Genomic DNA, 22,984 nt, shown 5'->3' on the forward strand with positions numbered 1-22,984 from the left:
TATATATATATTCGTATATCTTGGATAATATAAGATATATTCATCTTCTTGGATCTATGGGGATATCCTTTCATTCGTTGAGTATATTGGACAATATTGGACAATATTGAAATGGAAGTTACCTGCATCCACCAGGGACTGCATGGTCCCAGTCCACACTGCAACTGGTCCTCGTCCTCAGTGTCGAGGGGCAGTCGCTCACCGCCCCCGCGCTGGGCTGCTGCCACCCCCGATGAGCCGTTCTGCGGCGCCAGCAGTGGACCGCCTCCATTGCCATTCACCGCCTCCTTGTCGCCGCTCCACAGCGACACATCTGTCTGCACCGGATCCTTGATCACTTCGACTACCGCTTCCTTCGTCACCATTCTCGCCTACCATTCGGTCAGGCTCTGCAACACACAGTTTAGACCTACAATTAAGATGTTATCCAATCAAGTGATGTATAACTACGTATGTCTTTGTTTTATCTAATTCATATTTGTAATATAAATGGGCAATGAAGAAATAAAGTTCAGTAATGTGATTTTATTGGCTATCTGAAAACTAGAATACCTCATTTGGCACTAGCAGGTATCCCGTGCTTTGCACTGAGGAAATTTTAAATTGCAATCTCCTTATGTCCAGGAAACATGGAAAAAATCTATATTTTGTCGAAATTACTTGAATAATCTCCGTCATTCTTGAAAAAAATAAAGAGTTGGATTGGTACATGTATAAGCCAATTCCTTCCTTTATAATATCAAAGATAGATGGATAACAACTAAAGAAAAATATCACAAACTGAAACCTTGACGAATTTAAAACTTGACGGACTGAAAACTTGAAGAATTGAAAATATACATATAACCAACCTTGGAAAAAATATGAGTCTCCTTGCAAAATTCTAAGTTAACTAGTTTAGTTAAGTAGTAAGTTTTAGTTAGTTAAGTAGTTCAGACGTGATAATGCGTCATTCGTGTATTTCCTATCCTGTACTTTTATAAGCCAATTTTTGTCATTTGCAGCTTTAATATAATAAGATTACATTGTTATCTGATAAGGCATAAGGGTATAAGGATAGGTGTATAAGGATGAGGCATTATTGTAAGAGAAGGTTTCAACTTGACGACCAAGTTATGATAAGTTATTATTATTCTTCAATGTTGGTTTGACAACTATTATTAGAAATATTACAAATTATATTTTACAAATATTATTATTATTCATATTATTGTAAGAGAACGTATTCAAGGGTTTATAATTATTCCAAGCTACAATATAAGTCTTGATTAACATCATTATTATTTTCAATTTTTGAGTATTTTTTTCACTATTGAATAGGACATTTCAAAAATCCTACATTGGATGAAATCGTTTGTTAAGATGAAAGTTACATAATTCTTCAATATTCAAAGTATAATCTTTATAACCAGAAACAACTGGTCAGACATTCATGAATAGTCAAGGACCCAGAAGAATAAATTACGATGTGCTCACTTCTAATAATATTACGTTGAATCGACATCAAAGTATGCATGATAATATTTATGTATTAGAAGTCCAAGTTGTGTTTCTTGTGATAGGGGAAGAAAATCGATGATCTTGCAGCAGTGCCATCACATCACCTTGAAGAATTTCAAATGAAGTTTATCGTGTGTGGTGATGATGTGCGTGAGTGGTGGTAATCCTTTGTGGGGATCTGCTGGCTGGAGATAATCAATGAGCTTGCTGGCTGATGGCTGGTCCTGAATGCACGTGTAGAATATTGGCAGACTCGCAGCAAAGCCAACTTTGCCTGCCAGAGAGGCCTCTTCACCTGACACTATGGAATGCGTTCCCCTAGGCAAATTCCTATCTCATGACCATCTTTTCTCTTTTAATGAACTGGTGAATCTTCGCATTAATGACAATTGACTACAGTGGGAAGGACTAGAAGTTTAGAGTCAAGTGCAGTCGCACTTGATAACTTACGGTAGTATTAATTCATCATTTACCAGTCAGTGAGTTCACTCATTTCTTTCAGTTTCTTTCAATAATATATTTTGTTGATGGATTCGTATGGAGCAAATACTGTAAGAGCCAGGAGTATCAATAATCAATAGGTATCAATAATTCCAGGAAATATCAGACGTTCGTTTTTCATCATTATCAAATCGGAGATTCTCATGTTCTATGATAACATTTTCTCAGAATATTTTAATAACCCATTCAGTACACAGTTGAGAAGAAAATCTAACATACATAATACGGTGTTCAATGAATTGCAAAGTAATGAGAATAAAATACAGCGTTCATGAAATTGAATTATATCACACAAGTTTATGTTCTGGGAAACCCCAGTTGCCTAGAAGACAGCGCTTAGACAATCATGTTAAGCTCTCAACAAATGCAAAAAACAGTAGACATGTCTAGCTCACTACTGTTCATCATTGTTGTGTCTGTCTCTGATGAAGGATACACTAATGTTAATTGATGTATGACTGGTGGAACCGCCCCTAGCAGTGATGACGTAGCTTTCTTCCGAATTAAATAATAAAAAAGCTATCTATTTACATGTTTATTGGCGGTTGTGCAGGCTCATTGAGTGCGCTGCGCCGTCTCCGACTCACGACCTTGGCCCTGATCGAGTTCAATGCCAGCTTACAAGTCATATTACAGCCAAGCTACTACGCTCTACTACAACTACAACGCTCAATAATAATAATTACAGTATTTTTGTAGCCAAGTGATGTCCGCACTTCACTTTTGATTTTTCACTGAAGAACTCTGTTACTAAAATCACTACAATGACCTCTATGAGATATAAGAAGTTGTGTCAGTGATATATTGTATTCAAAATTGAGAATTTACTACCCTTAAAAAACTACCCTTATCATAATTTACGTTTTCGTAAATTAACTTGTTGAACTATTGGAAGATGCTTCCTCTCATCCTCCTAGCACTAGCATGCAGTCTACTTGATACTTTTACAGGACTCAATCAAGATTATTTCATCAAATTCGCTAGATTATCGAGAGTCTCAAGATTGCATGAACTTTCTATCGATACAACTAAAGAAAATAGAATTTCTCATTATTTGAAATATGTAAGGAAGCAAGTAAGAAAACACTATGGTCTATACGCGTATTATTATTAGGAACATTATCATATTCCTGATAATGATTGGATTGATCTATAAATAGTAATATAGCAACTTTTTGCTAAGGGTTATTTCAACATGAGTTCTAGGCTTGTGTTTGAGTTGGGAATGATGTGAATAAGAAATGAAACGACCTATACAGCTTTACGTGTTTTCGAAGTTTCTCTTACAATACTATATAGTTACGTGGGTTCTTCACTGGGACGTTCTAGTGTTAACTCATGGGACGGGTTTAGCAGGCGCACGTTACTTTCTTTTCAAATCTGAGTGCCGGTTGCACAAAAGTCGGTTAAATTGTAATTGTGATTGATGACACAAGAACCAATCAAAAAAACCTTCTCTGATTGGTTCTCGTGAAATCAGGTTAATCACGGTTAAAATTTAACCGGCTCTTGTGCAAACGGGCCTGAGCGATTTAAATCCGAGCGACCACGGAGCCAATAGCTACTTCCCATTTTCAAATAATTATTTGCGTTCTCAGTCACTTCTATTCGATATATATTTCCAATTCTCAATTTGATATTAGTTTTATACCACAATGATTGTATTGGATATCAGTGACGCCAATGGTCAATCAGTGTTGAAAATTGAGTGTAGGTCAATCTCATAAACAAATTGTTTGGATAGATTACGATGTTTTGAATATTAGATATGTTATTTGGACTCGTAAAAGATATACTAATAAATTCTCTTCGATCTTACTTCTCTTCTAAATCCTTTATTTTGATGGTTCAGATCTATCAACTCCACTGTTTTATCTCACTTAATAGAAACTTGAACTCGGAGTAAAACTTCAAGGAGTATTCTATTAGTCCTTCGTGAAACAATAATATGTGATTATTATTAAACGAAAATCCAAATTAATTCATTAGCATTTGAATAATTGCGATATTCCAGTAATTACCACCAATAATATGTGATTTTCCTCCTGGAGTGGTGAAATTGGTGATTGGTAAAATAACGTATGAATGATAAATCTCATGGGAGTATGGTATATGAAGCTATTGACTAAAGAATGCTAAAAAATGAAAATGTGATGCTGTTGCTGTAACAAATCTAACTGTAAAGAAAAAATTCTTGTGAAAAACAATTGAGAGTCTATTTTCTCTAATATACTTCCAACCTCTGCTTTTCGATAGGAAGATTTCATAATCATAAAGAGCCACATTTGCTCAAGTGTAATTGAAGTAATCAATCCTTCACATTGGATGTCATATTGGCCACAATCTATTGCAGACAGAGCAAAGATTTTTATGGGTGAGAGTTCAGCTGGCTATAAGATCAATGAACCGAGTCCGAGATCAGAACAAGTGGGTTAAACAGAGTCACCAGTGAGGCATGAATTGACTTGGTTGTGCAAGAACACGCTTTTTTTATTCCCAAGTCAGTACACAACTTCACTGGAGGACTGCATCGCATTAGAACAATGAACTCTCTTCAGGTCAAAAATGCTCAAAAAACAATGATATTGAACAGATACTTCAAACAGCCCTAAGTAATAAATGGATGCAAAGACTCATATAAATTGTATATACTAGATCTGAACGTGGAATGAGAGAACGTTCATTTGCAATTGAAGTACAGTAGAATTCCAATCATCCGAATTAATCGGGACCGGAGGAACAATCCGGTAAGAATTTTTTTTTATTTATAAATTGATAGATACAAGATATTGGGATAGTTGGATTTTTCACAAACAAAAACGGGACATTTAGAAAACAATCCTACATTAAATATATTTCAGTATTTACTTTGATTATAACAGGTTGAATACTCTATTATATGGATCAAACTTTGCTAAATGGGTGGATGCTTTCTGAAAATATCAGAGATTTGCGATAACTCTGCCTTTTTTCTTCTACAAGCAATTCGAGTTATTGGCGATTCGGATAATCGGAGTACGGAGAATTGGAGTTTTAGGCCAGGTTGCACAAATTGAGTTTTAATCATGATTAAATCCCACAAGAACCAATCAGAGAAGGTTTTTATGAGAAGGAAGATTCCCTGATTGGTTTTCTTGGAATTCAACCGGGATTAAAATTTGTGTTACTGTAGTAGAATCGTTTCTCAGAAACATACAAGTCTACATAAATGACATCTTATAAATGTTGTGATTTTAAGTTTTATATCTGTGTGGATTCACATATTTTCCTGACAGTTTCTACATGATTCTTCAATTTGATAAAATATATTATCTTCCAACCTACGTACCCCAATTAATCATTGCTTATCATTCATCGTTTGACATCCGTCACCCAGTAATTTACCTGTAACAAATAAAATTTCACGTAAAAAATGAAGAATTAATTTTAATAGTTTTATAATACCGTACAGAAGTTACATTCAATCACTTATAATTCACAGTTTTATTGTTAGAGGCGAATTCAATATCAATCAACACGTGACCTAATGGAAACAATCAATCGATTATATTATTAGAGGCGGAATTAATCGATAAGTAACGTATAAGCATCAGAAAAACAATTCTCATGTGCACATTAAGAGCAAATTTATAGGTGAAGTATACCTCCTGTTGTAGTCTTTTGAATTTACATACATGGGCTCATCTATAAAATATGAGACTTTGTTGTGTGTTATCTGTCTGGTATATCAATAGTCTGTCTAGTATTCTGATGCTTGTCTGGGGAATTCGGAAGGGTTTGATGGATAAGGGATGCAATCGATAACATTAGTTATGTGTATTCCTCAGGGTAAACAACAATGAAGGCCAAAGAGCGTGAGCGTGGTTGGCTGTGACAGAGCTCTCTAGTTCCCTTGTTTCTGTTCAAGGTCAGGGTCAATGTTAACACAAATATTCTATCCGACCCCAGCTGCCATTTGATGAGTAGAAAAGAGGATCACTTCTCACTTGATGAAGTATCTGTTTAGTTAGTCTGATGTGTATTTGAGCGTTTCTAGTTTTGGATAGAAACAGCATTATCCAAGAATTTCACTCAATACAAGAGCTGTAAGAGTGAATAATAGAAATACCAAATTCAATGGAAACAACTCCAGATCATCGATGAAAGTGTAGCGTCAAATAATCTTATTATTCTTATAATCTTATTATCAGCCAAGAATTTGAACTAACAGAGATTTATGACAAGTTCAATTCGTTTGATACTGGTGTATGAGATAATTGAATAAATCAATTGATAATGGTGTAGCCCCCTGTCGGTTGGGAGAGCTTTGAGTCGAACATTGGACTCAAGATTTTGGTAAAAACCAGAAGACACCCACAGTATCCCAGCTTATCGTAGGAGGCGAGTAAAGGGACCCCCTCTCCAAAGCCCTTCTTCCAAAACCATTCTTCTTCTTCATAATATGTTTTGGAACTTTTCATTTCGAGAATGGCACTTTTACGATTGTGTTAGCTGTGTGTTATTATTTCTTTTTTTCTATCTGTCGGCCTTCCTTGGCCATATTCTTACTTCTTCTTTCTAATTTCCTTTTTCACTTGTGAAATCTGATTTCACAAACGGTTGTTAGGACCCCATGAGGACACATGAACGATTTTCTCAAACTAGTAGATTAAATTTCTGCTTTTCCAGTTTTGAAGTTCTCTGTTTGAATAATGCACATAATTATAAGTTGAAACTGTGAATAATAATGGATAATGATATTATTTACAGAAAACATACAGAGAAAAAGTAATACAAACAACGAGAAAAGAAGAGGTGGTTGTGTAATGAATAAAATAGAGTGCATCAATATCATTAGTACAATAAATCATATTGTTTTCAAATAGAATGAGTTGACATTCAGTCAATTATTTTGATTATTTAAAACACATTGACTACTTTCATAATCCACTTATCTTATTCCACAACGTACGAAGTATTTAACGGATGTTGAAAACTGTTTTATTCGATAACAATATTTTTAACAAGAAACGACTGATTATGGAATACACAAAAATGATGCCAACTACGGTCATTGAACTCAACAAGAATGGGGATATCTCAAATATGTATTTTTCACCTAATTACATGTTCGATTACACAAAAACTTGGCTCGTCATAGCTCTTATCTGAAGCCACGAGATGAGAGAGTTGAATCAACTGAGATAGCTTTCAAGTGGTGGAAACGAAAAAATGTACAATATGAATGGGGTCACTCGAAAAGTTTTCATTCATGCCATGAACTATGATTGAATCGATTTACAAAGATATATAGAACAATTTTCTTTTGAATGGTTGAATTCAATATGATCTTGAATTCATTTTCTAATCCTCTAGATTTTTTGACCTCTAATTGGCTGAAACATTTTGTCAGATTCAGCGCCTTTGAGGTATCGAGTGATGTGAATTGAATGGTTGTAATGAAGAAAATATTTAAATCATCAGAATTTAAAATTTGAGAAAGTGGGGGCCACGTATATAGAGAATCTTGCACCAGGGATCTTCCCCAGAAAAGCGGATTTGGAAGCTTCCGAAGATTATTATCTGTAATATTCATGAAAAATTGAAATTCATCTAGAATGGTGCATTTATTAAACCATGCTATCCAGTATGCAGTCTAATTACTACGGTACGTAACACGGACAGAAAAGTTCTCAATAATTCTCTATTTGCCAAGTTAATGGTGGTATTATTCCAGTATTAAGTTGGAAAAAGAGATAAAGGACGTCCAAGAAAAAGATGGTCTGATTATAGTGGCGAAGAGGTTTGGAACAGGCAATGATGCCTTAAGCGTGAAAGGAATAAGAAGAAGAGATAGCTTTGTTCGTCTATGGAAAATTGCTCTGTGGCTGAGTCACATTGGATGCGTATATATATATATATATATATATATATATATTATATATATATATATATATATTATATATATATATATGCAAGTGCACGCGTGGTCATTAAAGTATTACAATAGTATCACTATGTTGAAGTATAACTCTGTAAAATAATGGAACAGAATGTTTCTGATCAATAGCGATATTATTTCAAAATGAATACTGTATTTTAAAACATGTGAATTATTTTATGAGGAGGCATGACTCTGCACTGAGTGTTCACGTTCATGCAAAAGGTTAAGAATAAACGAACAATGTGTAAGAGACATTAAGCCTAGCGCCGACCTATTCCTGGACATTTTTTCCAGTTGCACTTTTATTTCCCATTTGGTGGAGCAGACATCCTTGAAGTCTGGAAATCCCTGACCTGGCCCAACACACCAATTGGACGCACAAACTTTACGACTTCCAATAGCACTCTTTCTCTTCTCCCCCTGGCCTGCCCTCTCCTTCCCAGACAACCTTCCATTATTCAAGTATAACCATGACAATGGTTTCACTCATGACATTGAAGTCTGCGACGAATGGATGTTAACACTGCATTAATGTCCGACTGCAAAGTGGTGCATCCTGCCATGAGCTCCACATCAGTGCCTCATCAAACTGACCTCCCATGAAAAATATCATTTGGCGAATTTGGAGGATATAAAGTACGCTGTTGCACGCATGTTTATGCGAATGTATCCAATAACAGGGAAGAGGGAAGTAATGTGAATTGCCTATTTGATTTGCAGTAGCAGAGATCTCCGGGTAGTTGATAGCAATTAATTTGGTTCTTCGAGAATAAATTGGAATGCTTGACAAATGTCTAAAAAATATACAATCACTGATGTCGATCGCTTTTTAATCTTATCCCTAAATATAAATCATCAACTTTATTATTCAATATTGAATTCAATCAACGCAGTTCCGAACTACCATAAAAAATTATTATTTGCTTGTGAATAAATAAACATTAAGCAGCAAAAATATATAGAATACTGGTGAAGCCCTACGATTGGCCATTAGATGTTGATCAATGAACGTTGAGCTCAGTAAAAATGAAATATAAATTCATCACTTATTTCACCAAATTATTGTCTTATCCTAACGAGGATTATTAGAGATGATAATTCTCTTTGGAGTAATTATATTTCAAATCTTTCCAATCATATTTTTGATCACCTCTTTTTACCTCTCAATATATCTGGAAAACGATTATTCGTATATATACTCCCCTGTGATATCGACATATCGACAGTAATTAAGAAATAGAACAATAACTTGTTGACGTTGGTTGTTAGGGTATCATAGATGAGTATATAATTGAGATAACATATCACATCAAACAGATAGAAGATGAATCAAAATTATATTCTCATCGATAGATTTAAGAAATTTCATGCAATGATTCAAGATGCGTATACAATTCATTCAAGCGTATTCAAGAAAAAATGTATCGATTCAATATCAAGTCTCAATCTTAGCCATCAATTTCAATATGGAGATTTTAATTTGATGCGAACATGATCAGATTTCTCATTTCACATTCAATTGGAACAAATTTCATGCGATTTCGAACGATAGTAATAATGGTCAATCAATCACCAACATCGTCTAGATCTCTGAGGTTGATAATATCAAAGCGTATTGAATTACGAAACCTGTACTTTTCCAGTTTTAAAGTTTGAAAATGCTGTAAGCATCCTTCTCCGAATGAGATGCGCCTCCATAATTCAAAACGCAGGCACAACGCAGGCGTGGGCGAATGTGACAACGATGGCAAAAGCCCACCTGGTGGAGACTGGAGACCACCTACAGTAAGTGTTCCATTCCCATCCACGAGATTTACTCTTCCCAGACCAACAAAACGCAAGAAGCATTTATTTTACAGCTTATAGGCCCAGTATGATGCAGGATACGGAAACAGATACATGTTTTTGAAATTAGAAATTTTACTGTCGTCAAGTCGTAATATTTTAGTTTCAATGGGGACATGTTTGTTGTTTTCAAGATTCAGTAAAAGTGGAGAGATGGAACATAAAATGTCGATAGGTACTATCGGAAACTTTATAGTTATAGAATAAATTCAAACCATACATCAAACTTGAGTGTTTGATATTCTATAGAAAATAATGTTCAAGATGATAACAACAATGTAAGGTTTTAGTGATAGCAGCCTACTTTAGTAATTTTTCAAGAATTTTGAAATAAGATTGGAATATCCTATGAGTTAGACGAAGATAATACGATTCGAAGGATCATCTTTAAGTTCTAAACAATTTTAAGATCAATTTATTATGAATGTTTAGAAAAAATATACAATCCCAGAATTTTGTAATTATGTGTGTAAACAATAATAAATATGATGATAGTTCTTATCTAAATGTGTGAATTGGACAAGTTATTTATTCATAATGCTTGATTTTGATTCAATAGTAGAACCAGTAGAAGCTGATATAAGAAGATTGAAATAGTTCTGACATTTCTGTGATATCTGAGTTGTTATAAACAAACTTTCATTGATCATGATGCTGATCATTTCTCATTGACAGTTGAGGCATTCCATTTATTTTAGGCATTTCCATTCTACAACTTTCCTTGTAACTATAGGTTGTCCAATACCAACTCAAGCGCCTCTCTGCCTCATTTTTGTTACAATGAAATCTGAACAAAACAAACGACTGTTTACACACAGTTGTTGATGGTATCCCAGGGGTGAATGGGCGCCCCCCTAAATTTAGGAAAAATTAAGTTTTTTTCCCTCAATTACAAAATAATGTCAGTAGTCATCTTAAACTCTGTTATGCTTACTTTTTTGGAAACCCCTAAGATTCATTCGATTTTTAGTCCCCCCCCCAAAAAAAATGTATTCACCATCCCTTGTGGGCACTCTTAGGTAACCTGATGGTGAACTGTTAATATTGAACCTAACGTATTGAACTCGTGTTAGACTCACGAAAAAGAAATGCTTCGCAATTCAAATTCAGCATAGAAAATTGAGCACCATTTACCCCGCTAAGTTAGAATTCACTGGAGGGTACTAAAATCATAGACTACACGTAGGTGCTTTGATAACTGTTATGTAGGTGGAGTCGTGGAGCGAGAATTCAATCTTAGCATAAATTAATCTGAGTTAATCCTCTCCCTTTTCGAAGATGAGGAAGAGAGATCTCCATCGTTGAGCTTGATTAGATTGAATAATATGCAAATGCAAATGTAATGCAATAAAAATAATAGGTGGACTTTCAGAGCACCTCTACAAATCACAAAAGTAAAAGGTTTCTCAGAAGACTCATTTTGTTCAAGTCATTTTTTTCTCGTTTGAACTGGAGTCTCAAATATAGAATTCCCTGAAATATTGATGACGTTTGACTACACAAGTCGAAACTGATAATATTAGTAATTGTACATGAAATAGAAATCTAGAATCCCAATTGATGAGTTGAGTTGTTGATTTCATTCAGTGAATAGTTGAGATAGTTCAGTTGCTAGTCTATTCTTGGGATTTGGCCAGTGGAGGGGATTGGGTTGCGTGTGTTGGGATGAGGAGGAGGGGAATAGAGGCGCAAAGAAAACGTATAATCTTGAACAGCAGCTCTATTTAAAGTCCTCAGAACATGAAAGCAATGAGGATGAGGAGGTATCGAGGGGAAAATTCGGGGAATGAGAGAAATAGGAAGAGGGGGTTGGATAAAGGAGGAGATGAAGAAGAAGGAAGAGAAGGATGAGGCGATGAGGGAGAAGGAGGAGGAACATTCGCGTTTGCGTGTCTCCATCAACCCTCTTGGAGCACGGTGCGTTTGCGTTTGTGTGTGAGGGAAACGCCGGTCGATAGCCGACTATACAGAACTGTAGACGCTGTTGACATTCTGCCGGCTACATTTCCAATTTCCACCCCAAGTCTGGTCAGCTGGCAATTTCCTGTGCTGCGGAAAACAACATGAATTTCCAGCTGAGTCTGACGATTGTTTGTACCGTGCGTCTACTGATCATCCAGGAGGACAATGAACTTGTACTAATAAAAAATGTTGAGAGAATGCTTATTTGAGAGAAGAGAATGGAATACTTTATTTTCTACTTGAAAAATCAATTACAGAATTCAATTCAAAGTTAAAATCAATTCAAAGTTATTGATAGATTCATCTTTCATCTTTTTCCAATTGTGAAACTCAAAGGCACTTTATTACTAGTGGATGTACTACAATGGAAAGTTTCTACAGAAAATGGTTGAACTGAAATTGGATTAGTGCTCTATGAAATAGTTTTTAGAACATTTCTATGAATTTATCTGTTATGAGGATAATTTGATGTTATTGATTGATGTTTGAGACTTCAAGTTTATTTAATCTCATAGTAAAACTTATTCATGACTGGATAGTGAATAGAGTGAGTTCCGTTCCAACAAAAGGATTAGTAATTAGATGTTCAGAACTATTCAATCAAGATTCAGAGAATGAGTAGTTGTTGACTCTGATGAATTATTCAATGAGGATCAATCATTTCAGAATGTTCATTATGTCAAAGGTTGTTGATAATATAATTTGAGCAGAGAAAATGCTTTTATAAATATTTAATTCAGTTTTCCATACAGCTTCAACTAAGAAAATAGCTTTCCACATGATTATGAAAATGGATGACAATTTACAATAACTGTGATAATTCAGATGAGGACACCACTGTTTTATTTTTACTGTTGAGTTTCCAGTTCCAGTAATATTATCAGTGCGGGGGATTAGCTGTCTTGCAACTTTCAACGTATCAAAGTAGTATGGTATGAAGGTATCAAAAAAATGTCTATTCGAGTCTTGAAAGAAAATGGAAAACACTTCCAAAACTACCAATGGCTTGAATTTTCATAATAATTCAAACAATCACGTTCCTAGAAGAGAAACGTCCAATCAGGTGTAATTATCCTTACGCCAAATCAGGAAAACATACAAACAAAATAATGAAAATGATGGATGAAAGTACGAATTTGTCAGTTCTCGGAAAATAGGACAAACATTGATATGTCATAATATAACTGGTCGAACTATTCTCCAGCATCATGACAGAGATAACAGATAGACAGAAATGAATAGAGGTTATTTTTAGAATATGTCAAGTAGCAGTAGTAAAGACTCCCGGATCCACTTTGCCAATCAAGGCCAGGCATGCAAAACTTTCACAAACGCGACTCAAGTCTCTTTATTCCAGCAAACTGATGTGGGCGTCAATTATGCAATTCTGCCAACAGCGGTGAACTCAATTACACAGCGTAATAAGGTCATACTAATGTGTCTCAAAACAGTATTGCGGTTCGCAAACAACATTAGAGCTTCTTACTTGCTTTCTACTTCCAGGTTCTAATTGATATCCATTGCCAGGGAAAATAGTGTTTTCATTGACATGTTTTCCAGCGTATTTCGTTGCAGGACTTTTGTAGCCCACTGCTGCGGCAAATGGTTATGCTTTCATTTTCTAAATCAATAAGTAGGCCTACTTACATCATGCTCAAGTGTGATGATCAATTTTGAAATGCAACTTTAATACTGTATTTGATTCGTTATCCATTTTTACGAATGACATTTATCTTTGTAAAGATTGGGGAGCAAGAACCTTGAACCATTTCTCTCCCAGGAAATCATTTAAGGTTTCTAGTCATGTAACTTTATCAGAATTTTTATCAAGACAATGTAGCTCTAATCGTCGAATAATTGTCGAAGCTAAATAAGAAATTTCTGAATATATGAAGGATCTAGGATGAATTGGTGAGGCTACCAGTAATGACATGCCAATAGAATGTGGAACGGAAGTAATACGATACTAATCAACAGCTATTATGAAATTGATGCAGCTGTCTTGAAATGAGGACACAGAGAACACCTGCTCTATTTCAAAAATTATCTATTTCGATAATAAGAACTAAGCTTTCTCATCATCACTTCTCCTATCACACAGGGTGGTCACATGTCTGTCACAGAATAATATTGTACAATTATTACTAAGCTTGATTGAGAAGGAGAGGATAGGTCAAATAGCATTGAATAGTCAGTCTTTCCTACGAGTTTATAATTATGGAATTTAAGTACATGAAAGAATCACAGTTCAATAGACAACAGTGATTCTTCCAAGACGCTTCTTCATTTTTTCAAATAAGATCAATGCAAATGAATATACTGTATCTAGAAGTTTGATCATCTACTTACTTGAATAAAGAAAGTAATGAAGAGATTCTAATCGATCTCTAATATTCTAGATATTTTTTGAAATAATCAAACTATCCTCGACTACTCAATCGTCCTCATAGAACGATATCAAGACTTATTGGATAAACAAAGTTTTGCTCATTGTTCGGGATGAAAAGATAGATAGATTTTTCTTTATAGATAGAGAACTTTCTTGATTCATGAGCATATATAAATGCATAAGTTCACGCCAAAAACTAGAACATCTACACATATGATGGAGTCCAAGTCAATAAGTAATAATATCAATGAATGGTATTATGCCTACATGGTTTCAGCGGTTGTAGAGCATAGAATAGAAAAAGAATAAAAAAATCTTTATTCATCAGACATGTACATTGCAGGTCTATGCTGCTGGATTCAGGCAGTTGAAGAAACTCTTCAACATCATAAAAAGGGTTCAAGCAAAGCAATCTTTGAAAATTATTTCATCACTACTCCCCTATCTAACAATTTTCCATCAAACAATTGATCTAATGACATGCAGAGTGGCGCAACAGCAAAACGTGATCAATTCAAGAGAACGAAGGAAATTTTCCAAATTTTATGGAATAATAAAGTGGCTTCAGCCCCAATTGTTTTGATGGAGCTTGGTATATTTAATGTAGTTTGCGAATGAATTGTTGGTTTCATAAGCCACGTTAACCTGAGCACGTGCAGTGGCATGTAAGGAGAAAATTGACGTTGAACGAGGGAGTGAGGGGAGAACTTTACAAGCACACGCACAATGAATAGCAAGTTGAATGAGTTAGTGAAGAGCTGGGACTTGGGGCCGTTCACCCTCGGGCAGACAGGTAGACAGGAGACCTTCTGAATGGCAGCGACAATCAAGCGGAAGAAGCATCCAAGTCTCAAGTCCCGACTCACGTGTTCCCGTGACGTCACAGGCGTCAACTGTTCCTCAGTTATCACTCGAGCTTAATCGGCGAATTAAAACAGTTGACGAAAAGACTGTCGAAAGCGAGCCGAGCCGAGCAGAGCAGAGCAGAGCAGAGCAGCGAGTGACATGTCGGCCCGAAAAGCTAGGTCAAAAGTTATTGCGTAAAACGGGGGTCGCCGACCCCTAGATAGCGTTATGCTAATGGCTCGACATCAATGAACGCTCGATGAATTCATTACAATACATTTCACTACTGGACTAGGTTAAACGTTTACGCCGGCAACGCGACTGCCGCTGCTTGGGAAATCAATTTTTTCTACTGCCTAGCCTAGCTACTAGTCACATACTCACACTGCATGTCGATTCAATTTCTTATCCAGCACTGCTTGGTTTACAACACTTAGTTTACATGTAAAATCAAAATTACAAAAAAAGTATTATCAATTTCAATAATTAACGTTCTATTTCGATGAATGGATTTCGTCTCTACCACCTAGACAAGCTGTCTTGAATTTAAATATAGAAGAACGTGATGAATAGTTGATCAATAGCAGTGAAGCAATTTCAATTGATTGACGCGATTTCAATCCTAATTGGATAGTTGTTATTTGAGTAATAAGACAGTAGAATAGATTGAGTTGAGATTCTAATTCCTCCAAATAATAAAATTTGGATGAACGTCAACGACTACTTCATAGTCTCTAGTAAGATGAATAGGGTTGGTTCATGACCAGAGATTGCAATCATTAGTATCCAAGAATGAGGGGTCTAGCAGAGCAGCGTTGATCTACGACTCTTCTATTCTACCTCACTATTCACTGCATTCTGCTCTCCTCGAGATGGTAGGACACGCTCATTAGAAATGATAATTCAAGTGAACTTTAGATGAATCATTACACGATACATTAGAGCTGGATACCAACCATGTAACCACAGTTAATGCTGAGTGGAATCATCTTTTGTGAATGTAAATTTTGTCTGTGCGATGCTTCGAGTGATGTGCTCATTAGGAAAACATACAAGGCGGATTGTGTAGAGATTTTCACTCTCGTTTGATTGAAAAGCGAAGCCTAGAGAAGGGATGATGCTTAGTTTGGTATGCGGTGCGCTTTCTTCGCGGCAAAGTCAACGAACGCGGCACGAACTAAGCACAAAGCTCCTCAGCCAGCCAGCAAACTGTAACAATAGAAAGGAAAGGAAACAACGTCTCGGCTGGCGAACCAATGATGAGTTGAAATTTTCAAGTACAGAATCATGCTGAGCATGTTTTGTCGAGACGGTGAATGCGGGTGCGGATGTACCTGAGACAATAATTACCAATAAGAAAATGTTCTTGTATGAATCTTTTAGCAGATCCCGGTTTGGAATCTCTCATGATGTGTCTGTCTATTCTAAGAACACCCTGTGGGAAAGTCACGGTGAACTGCTCAACTGATTTACTAATGAGCTAAAAAGTTGTATCCTCTTGTATGTTCTCAAGGAATCAATCTGCAATTACCTACAACTATAAGAAAGTTATTTCGAAATATTTAACAAAAACACTAACAAACAAATGTATGAGAAAGATTTTTCTAAAATGTGTGAAGCAGTACCTCGCACTATTGTGATTGTTCTGTATTCATCGATATCCCTTTCAATTTCAATGATTCACTTGAAATTGATAATTGTTTTCTCAGCTTGGCTATGCCATGTTCAATTATTATTCAACACTTAAGTTTTGGTCTGAACATTTTTTTTACATAAACAAATCGATTGAAGGAAGGGAAAATCAAAGGGAAGGGGGTTAAATCAGCCTTCAAGTACATGAATCACCCAAGTGGCCAAGAAATAATGAATTGAATACAACTGAAAATAAATCCTAACAACTTTACCCCTCGTATATGCGTATTATACAAATCTTGCCTTTAAAATCGGCACTAATATAAATTGATAATATTATCGGTTGATGTATGAATATTTTAGTGAATGAAAATAGATACAAATGAGTATCAAATTATAACCTAAAGGTATTAATGCCTGGAGGTGGATATAATTATAGCCTTCTCCTTGGAATAATAAGAATTTCGTTGTCAATATCTATTGTAAAAATTGAATGCCTACGGTATATTTATGATCAGGAATAATTAAATTTCAGAATGAACGATGCTAGCAATGAATACCAGTCCTTTGTTAGCAAATAAGTTGTTTAGGCTTAGCTTAGTTGGTAATAATACTTGGCGTACAATGACTCCAATCTTGTTTGTGAGCTCAATTAGTATATGTTCAACAAGTAATTAGCTACCTTGGTATAAGTCCCACGTCAGCATGGAATTATTTGAATACGTCACCTAGTTAACGGTCGATTTAACAATATGCTAGACGGAGCGTAATAGCAAAACTCGACAACACCATGAAAATTTGCGAAAATTTCACCCTTCGTTTACTATATTGTAACTGTAAAAGAGGCTACTATTAATTATTGTTATCGAGCATTATCATTTATTTTTACATCTATGGCTGAAAATAGTTCAGACTCTTATGGGAGTGTCCACACATTCGCATCCTGCATAGCCTACTTATACGTTTACGTACTGGAGAACATAGTATTGGCTTGATGATAGTGTTGCTGGTTGCCTATCCAAATTAAAACAGTATTACAAATATTCTCAAAGAAATGACTTGTATACGAGAGGTGGATATTATAAAAAAGTAATGTTATTACTGACAATATTGTACCTATTACTCTATATCTAATTATATTTCAAGGATAGGCTGATAATGACTCCTAATCTTCTAGTTTAGCTTCCAAATATTTTCAAGTTAGTGAAAAGCCTTTGGACATCTTCTTCTTGTGGTTGGATATCCTAATTCATCAAATTTACAGGATATAGAACATTACTTAGCCAAATCACTATTATATAGAAATGAATGAATTATGAGTTCTCTATATTTACTGAACAGTTTTTATTACTGGATTGATAATAAAAATAATCGAATAATTACAGTTATTGGAAAATGATAATCTTTGAAAGGTCATACAAAAAGTGAATCTCTATAGTTCAAATTGAATAAACTCTATTTTCTGACATAATACGAGCAGTCCAGTCACTATATACATTGGTGCATGCAATTTATATTGTAGTTCTAATTTTGATTTTTTAATATTATTTTTATTAGGGTACATAAGAGAAGTCCAGAAACAATTTCTTCATGCAAAATTTCCTTGTGCTGGATACAGAGTGGCCCAAAAACCTCGTATTTTCGGCTCATTTTCCAGTTTTCAACTATTTCTGCCAAATCTCGTAATCGGACAGAAAAATTTGCTCCTGCATTTTCTCTAGATTATGAAATTCTGCATAAAATGAGATCATTCGGAACTCTCTATCTCCAATAAGTACTGAGCTATGATTTTTCAAAAATGAGTGAAATTTGAAGAAAAAATAAATTTTGATAGATTTTAGTTTTTGATCAACAATATCTTCGGATTGTTACCATTTAGATGTATAATTCAAAATCCCTCTAGGCTTATTTCTGTGCTCTACAACCTGAGATCAGCTAGAGCACTCTATCTCATAACTTCTCTTATGTACCCAAATAATATATAAAAAAATCAGAACTACAATATAAATTGCAAGCACACCCCCTTTTTTATGTCTATATTTACTGGACTAGAGAAAATTTCATATTTTTTGTTCCATAAGTCTAAACGTCATGTTTTTAGTTGAATCTATAAACCAGTATTGATTTTCGTTATTAGCTGTTTATTATTTGCCTTATTATTCTGTACTTTTATATTCTAGGAATTCAAATGAATCCATAACTGATGAATGAATCGTACTGTGTAGTCTAATAATTGGGTACATTCTAGATATAATTATTAGTTCTCTTTAATTAAATTTAGCGCATAAGAGCAATGACCTAGATGCTATTAACGGGCTCTGAAATTTTCTCACTAATAATATCCATCCTCTCCATTCGGTTATGTCGAGTGAGTAAACGTGTGTCAGTTCGGCTCCGTCTTCTAACAGATATTTCGTAGGGTTATACAGTTCAATTCACTTCAAATTATACATCTAGTTATTCAGTTTCTCGAGCTTAATTCAATAGTGAAATTATATTTTTGATTAACTCACACTCTTTTTATTTATCTTGAAAAAACATTCCTAAATCTTCAGTTCACCTTCTCGCCTATAAAAGTGTAAATCCACCTAACGGTACACGATGGTTCGACCGAATAGAGGCACACCGAGGAATGAGGTCAATGCTCCGAAGCCAGCTATTTCTGGAGCATTGTCCGAAGAGACCCTCCTCATTATTCGACAGCAAATCGAAGAGTCTGTCCACAGTGCTGTATCAATGGCTGTGAAATCTATTTTCGAGGAACTTCAGGCATTGAAGGAGGAGAACAAACAGCTGCACGATAGAATTCGTGAGCTGGAGGTGTCTTGTCACCTGAAGGTCGACGACCTCGAGCAATATGGGCGCCGACATTCTATACGTATTTTTGGGATCCCGGAGAGTGACAAAGAAGACACGGACCTGCTGGCGCTCGATGTCTTTAACAAGAAGCTGAACGTGCCCGTGACTTTGGCGGATGTCAACCGCTCGCATCGCGTTGGAAGGCGTCAACCACCTCAACAAGGGCAAGCTAAACCCAAGGACCGACCCATCATAGTTCGACTCTGCAGCTACCGGACCAGGAAGATGATCTTCGACGCTAAGAGGAAGCTGAAGGGTTCCGGCGTCACCATTCGCGAGGATCTGACTGCGGAGCGCCTCAAGATCCTCAACGCTGCGGCCGACCGTCATGGGCATAGGAATGTCTGGTCATCGGACGGGAGGATCAAGATCTCTATCGGCGAGGGAGGATCCAAGAGGGTCCACACAGTCGAGAGGATGACCGACCTTCAAAAAATAAAGGTAAATTAAATCATTTCAGGATTCGATTACTAAGGTGCCCTTCACTACAAAAATAGGAAATTCGTATTAAAACATTTCACAATAGATATACCTTGGCATTTTTCATGAGCTGGCTTTCTGTTCTATAAATCAATCTTTCCACTGCTTTTTATGATTATGTATGAGGCAATTATTTCAAACTAAGGAGATCCACATTTGTTAATACTGATTAATAATTTATCTTGATATTAATTCCCAAAACTACGTTCAATGCATCAACTACTATACTCCAGAGGGTACTTAGAGAATCATTATCTCTATTCTTACTAATAATTATTACATCTCTTACCAAAATTATTTCCATAATTAATAATTTTCGAAATGCTGAATTTCAAATAAATTGGATGATTAACATACGTTATAGATATGGATGTAATCTATAGGTAAAGATAGTAATCTCTTCTATATTAGGTGTACATAATGATATCTCCTACTGTTGCCACAGCTCGAGCAATAGAAGCAAATGTGTGAAGAATTATTGATAGAACGGAGGGGTGGGTAGTCTGTTCATATGCTTATATAGGGGCTGTGTTTCATTTAATGTTATCTTAGACATTCATCACTAAAATATTACAGTTCTCAATTTACTACTTTTATTGCTATTGCAACTCCCAATAGTTAATTATACTTCTAATACTATATAATATTTTTCACACTTCACCGTTCAATCCTATTTAAAACTCATCTAAAATAATCTAGCACTTTCTCAATCGTCTCCTCTACTTCTTATTTTTCTTTCTAATTTCTCTTCTTGATCTCATATTTATAATGATTACTTGAATATTGTTGTTTGCGATGATGATTATTATTCTTTTCTATTCTTCTTCTTCTTCTTCGTCTTCTTCTTCTTCTTCTTCTTCTCTTTCTTTCTCTTTTCTTCTTCTTCTTCTTCTTCTCTCCTTGATTAATTCAAGATCACAATACGATGTTCTATTTTTTATTCTATAGTTCAGTTTCATAAGTTCTTCTCAATTTGTGCACATTCCTTCTTTCTCTTCTTTTCTTCCCCATTGTTATCATTATTTTCCCTGTGATTTTTTCACTAGCTATCCAGCATGTTCAAATGTTTATTTCTCTTTCTATATCTATTTATCTTCCTACCTTTTCTCTTTCTATCTGATTACCTTCTACTAGTATCCATATATTATATTATAATATCCATATATTTATCCATATAATATTCGATTCTTTCCCACATTGAATCATACTATTTCTCTTCAATTTTATGGGGATATTATTCATTATCAGTTGTATTATGTATCTTTTCTCAATTGATAACTTTCTTCAAAGATTTTTCGTTTTTCTGCTGGCTTTTTCTTCTCTTTTTCAGTTTTTACTGGATCCCATTTCGCTCTATCTCCACCATGAACACGATCTTCCACTACTGGATTCCATCTCTCTCTATCTCCACTTGGACTCGATTTTCCACCACTGGATTCCATCTCTCTCTGTCTCCACTTGGACTCGATCTTCCACTACTGGATTCCTTCTCGCTTACCTCCACTTGGACCCGATTCTTCCACTACTGGATACCTACTCGCTCTATCACCACTTGGACCAGATCTCCCACTACCAGTTCTTCCTCAATCTTCGTCTTATTCACCATTAGGATTATTCATCACCGGAACTCCACACATCTACATCTTATTGTGTTTAGTGAATTTTGTTTTGAACTAGTGCTTTAAATAGTGAAGGGAGCCGAACTGTCAAGGCATGCTAAATGCACTCGAATCAAGAGACTTTTTCATTTAGGTTAAGTTTTATCAGTTTCATCCTAATTTTCCCCGTCATGTGTTGTTCTGAGGTCGGTTCACGATTGGTCTGCTGCTTCCATGATGCCTCTCACTGACACGTCAGCTCGCTCGCCCTCAAGTAGGTATGATTATTTCAATAATAGTAATAATGACGCAGGTATGTTTCTAGCAAATAAGCTCCACTCTTTCAAAAAACTTTTCAAGGCTGCTCACCTTAACGTACAATCCCTCAGTTGCCACATTGATGAACTCAGAGCAATCTTCCGTTTTCAGGACTTCAATATAATCGGAATTTCCGAATCATTTTTGAAGCCTAGTATTTCATCAAATTTTGTTGCATTGCCTGGATATAATCTTTTCCGGAATGATAGATTAAATAAAGCTTGTGGGGGTGTAGCAATTTATGTGAAAGAAGGTATCAAAACAAAAGTTTTAATCACATCTAAACAAGAGTATTGTTCCAGACCAGAGTTTATGCTACTTGAATTATCCTTATCTAGTACTGATAAATTACTCGTTGGTATCTGTTATCGCCCACCAAAAATAGGTCATTTCACAGATTTCGAAAGTGCCTTGCTTTCTCTTATGCCTTGTTATAACCGTATACTAGTTATGGGGGATATGAACACCGACTTGAACATGACAAATCGTAACTTTGACTACTTTCAACTGACTACAATTTTCCAATGCCTAAACATGACTATTTTACCTCTCGATCCAACTCATCATACTAATGAATCAGACACACTCATTGACCTTCTCATTGTTAGTGATCCCAATGAGGTTGTTCAAGCAGGCCAAATCTCAGTCCCAGCTATTTCTAGACATGATTTGATCTACTGTGTACTTTCCCATAAGATACCCAAGCCAGAACAGAAAATTATCACTTATAGAGACTTCAAAAACTTTGATGAAGCCGCCTTCCTGACTGATGTGGCTCAGACTCCATGGCATCAAATTGAAGCATTACCCTCAGTTGATGACATGGTCAAGACTTTCGAGAATTGGACTTTGACTTTGTATGACAAACATGCACCTTATGTGACAAGGAGGATTAATAGAAAACGACGAGTACCGTGGATGACTGAAGACATACTTAAGATGATGGGACGTAGAGACAAAGCACATAGAAAATTAAAAAGACATTTGACTTGGACAGTTTGATAGAGTATAGGAGCCTTAGAAATAGGGTTAAACAGGAATTACGGAACTCAAAGATTAGGTACTTGAATTCGTTTATGACAAACAATAGACAAGACTCTAAATCACTTTGGCAGGGAATAAAAGAATTCG

General features: G+C 35.6%; 1 protein-coding gene across 3 annotated transcripts in view; it reads right to left on the bottom strand.

The window, feature by feature from the left end:
* The window catches only part of LOC111047500 (solute carrier organic anion transporter family member 74D), a 59,940-nt gene that overhangs the window by 13,328 nt on the left and 23,628 nt on the right, over nucleotides 1–22,984 (bottom strand). For 2 of the 3 annotated variants that reach the window (XM_039423481.1, XM_039423489.1), the window contains 2 exons: nucleotides 5,330–5,385; nucleotides 123–389 (listed from right to left, as the gene is read on the bottom strand). In XM_039423481.1, the coding sequence (XP_039279415.1) occupies nucleotides 123–365 (243 nt within the window). In that variant the 5' untranslated portion in view covers nucleotides 366–389; nucleotides 5,330–5,385. The remainder of the gene's footprint in view (nucleotides 1–122; nucleotides 390–5,329; nucleotides 5,386–22,984) is intronic. The other variant, XM_039423478.1, reaches the window with a different exon arrangement.

Source organism: Nilaparvata lugens, chromosome 1 (genome assembly GCF_014356525.2).
Source record: "Nilaparvata lugens isolate BPH chromosome 1, ASM1435652v1, whole genome shotgun sequence".
Taxonomy (NCBI): Eukaryota; Metazoa; Arthropoda; class Insecta; order Hemiptera; family Delphacidae; genus Nilaparvata; species Nilaparvata lugens.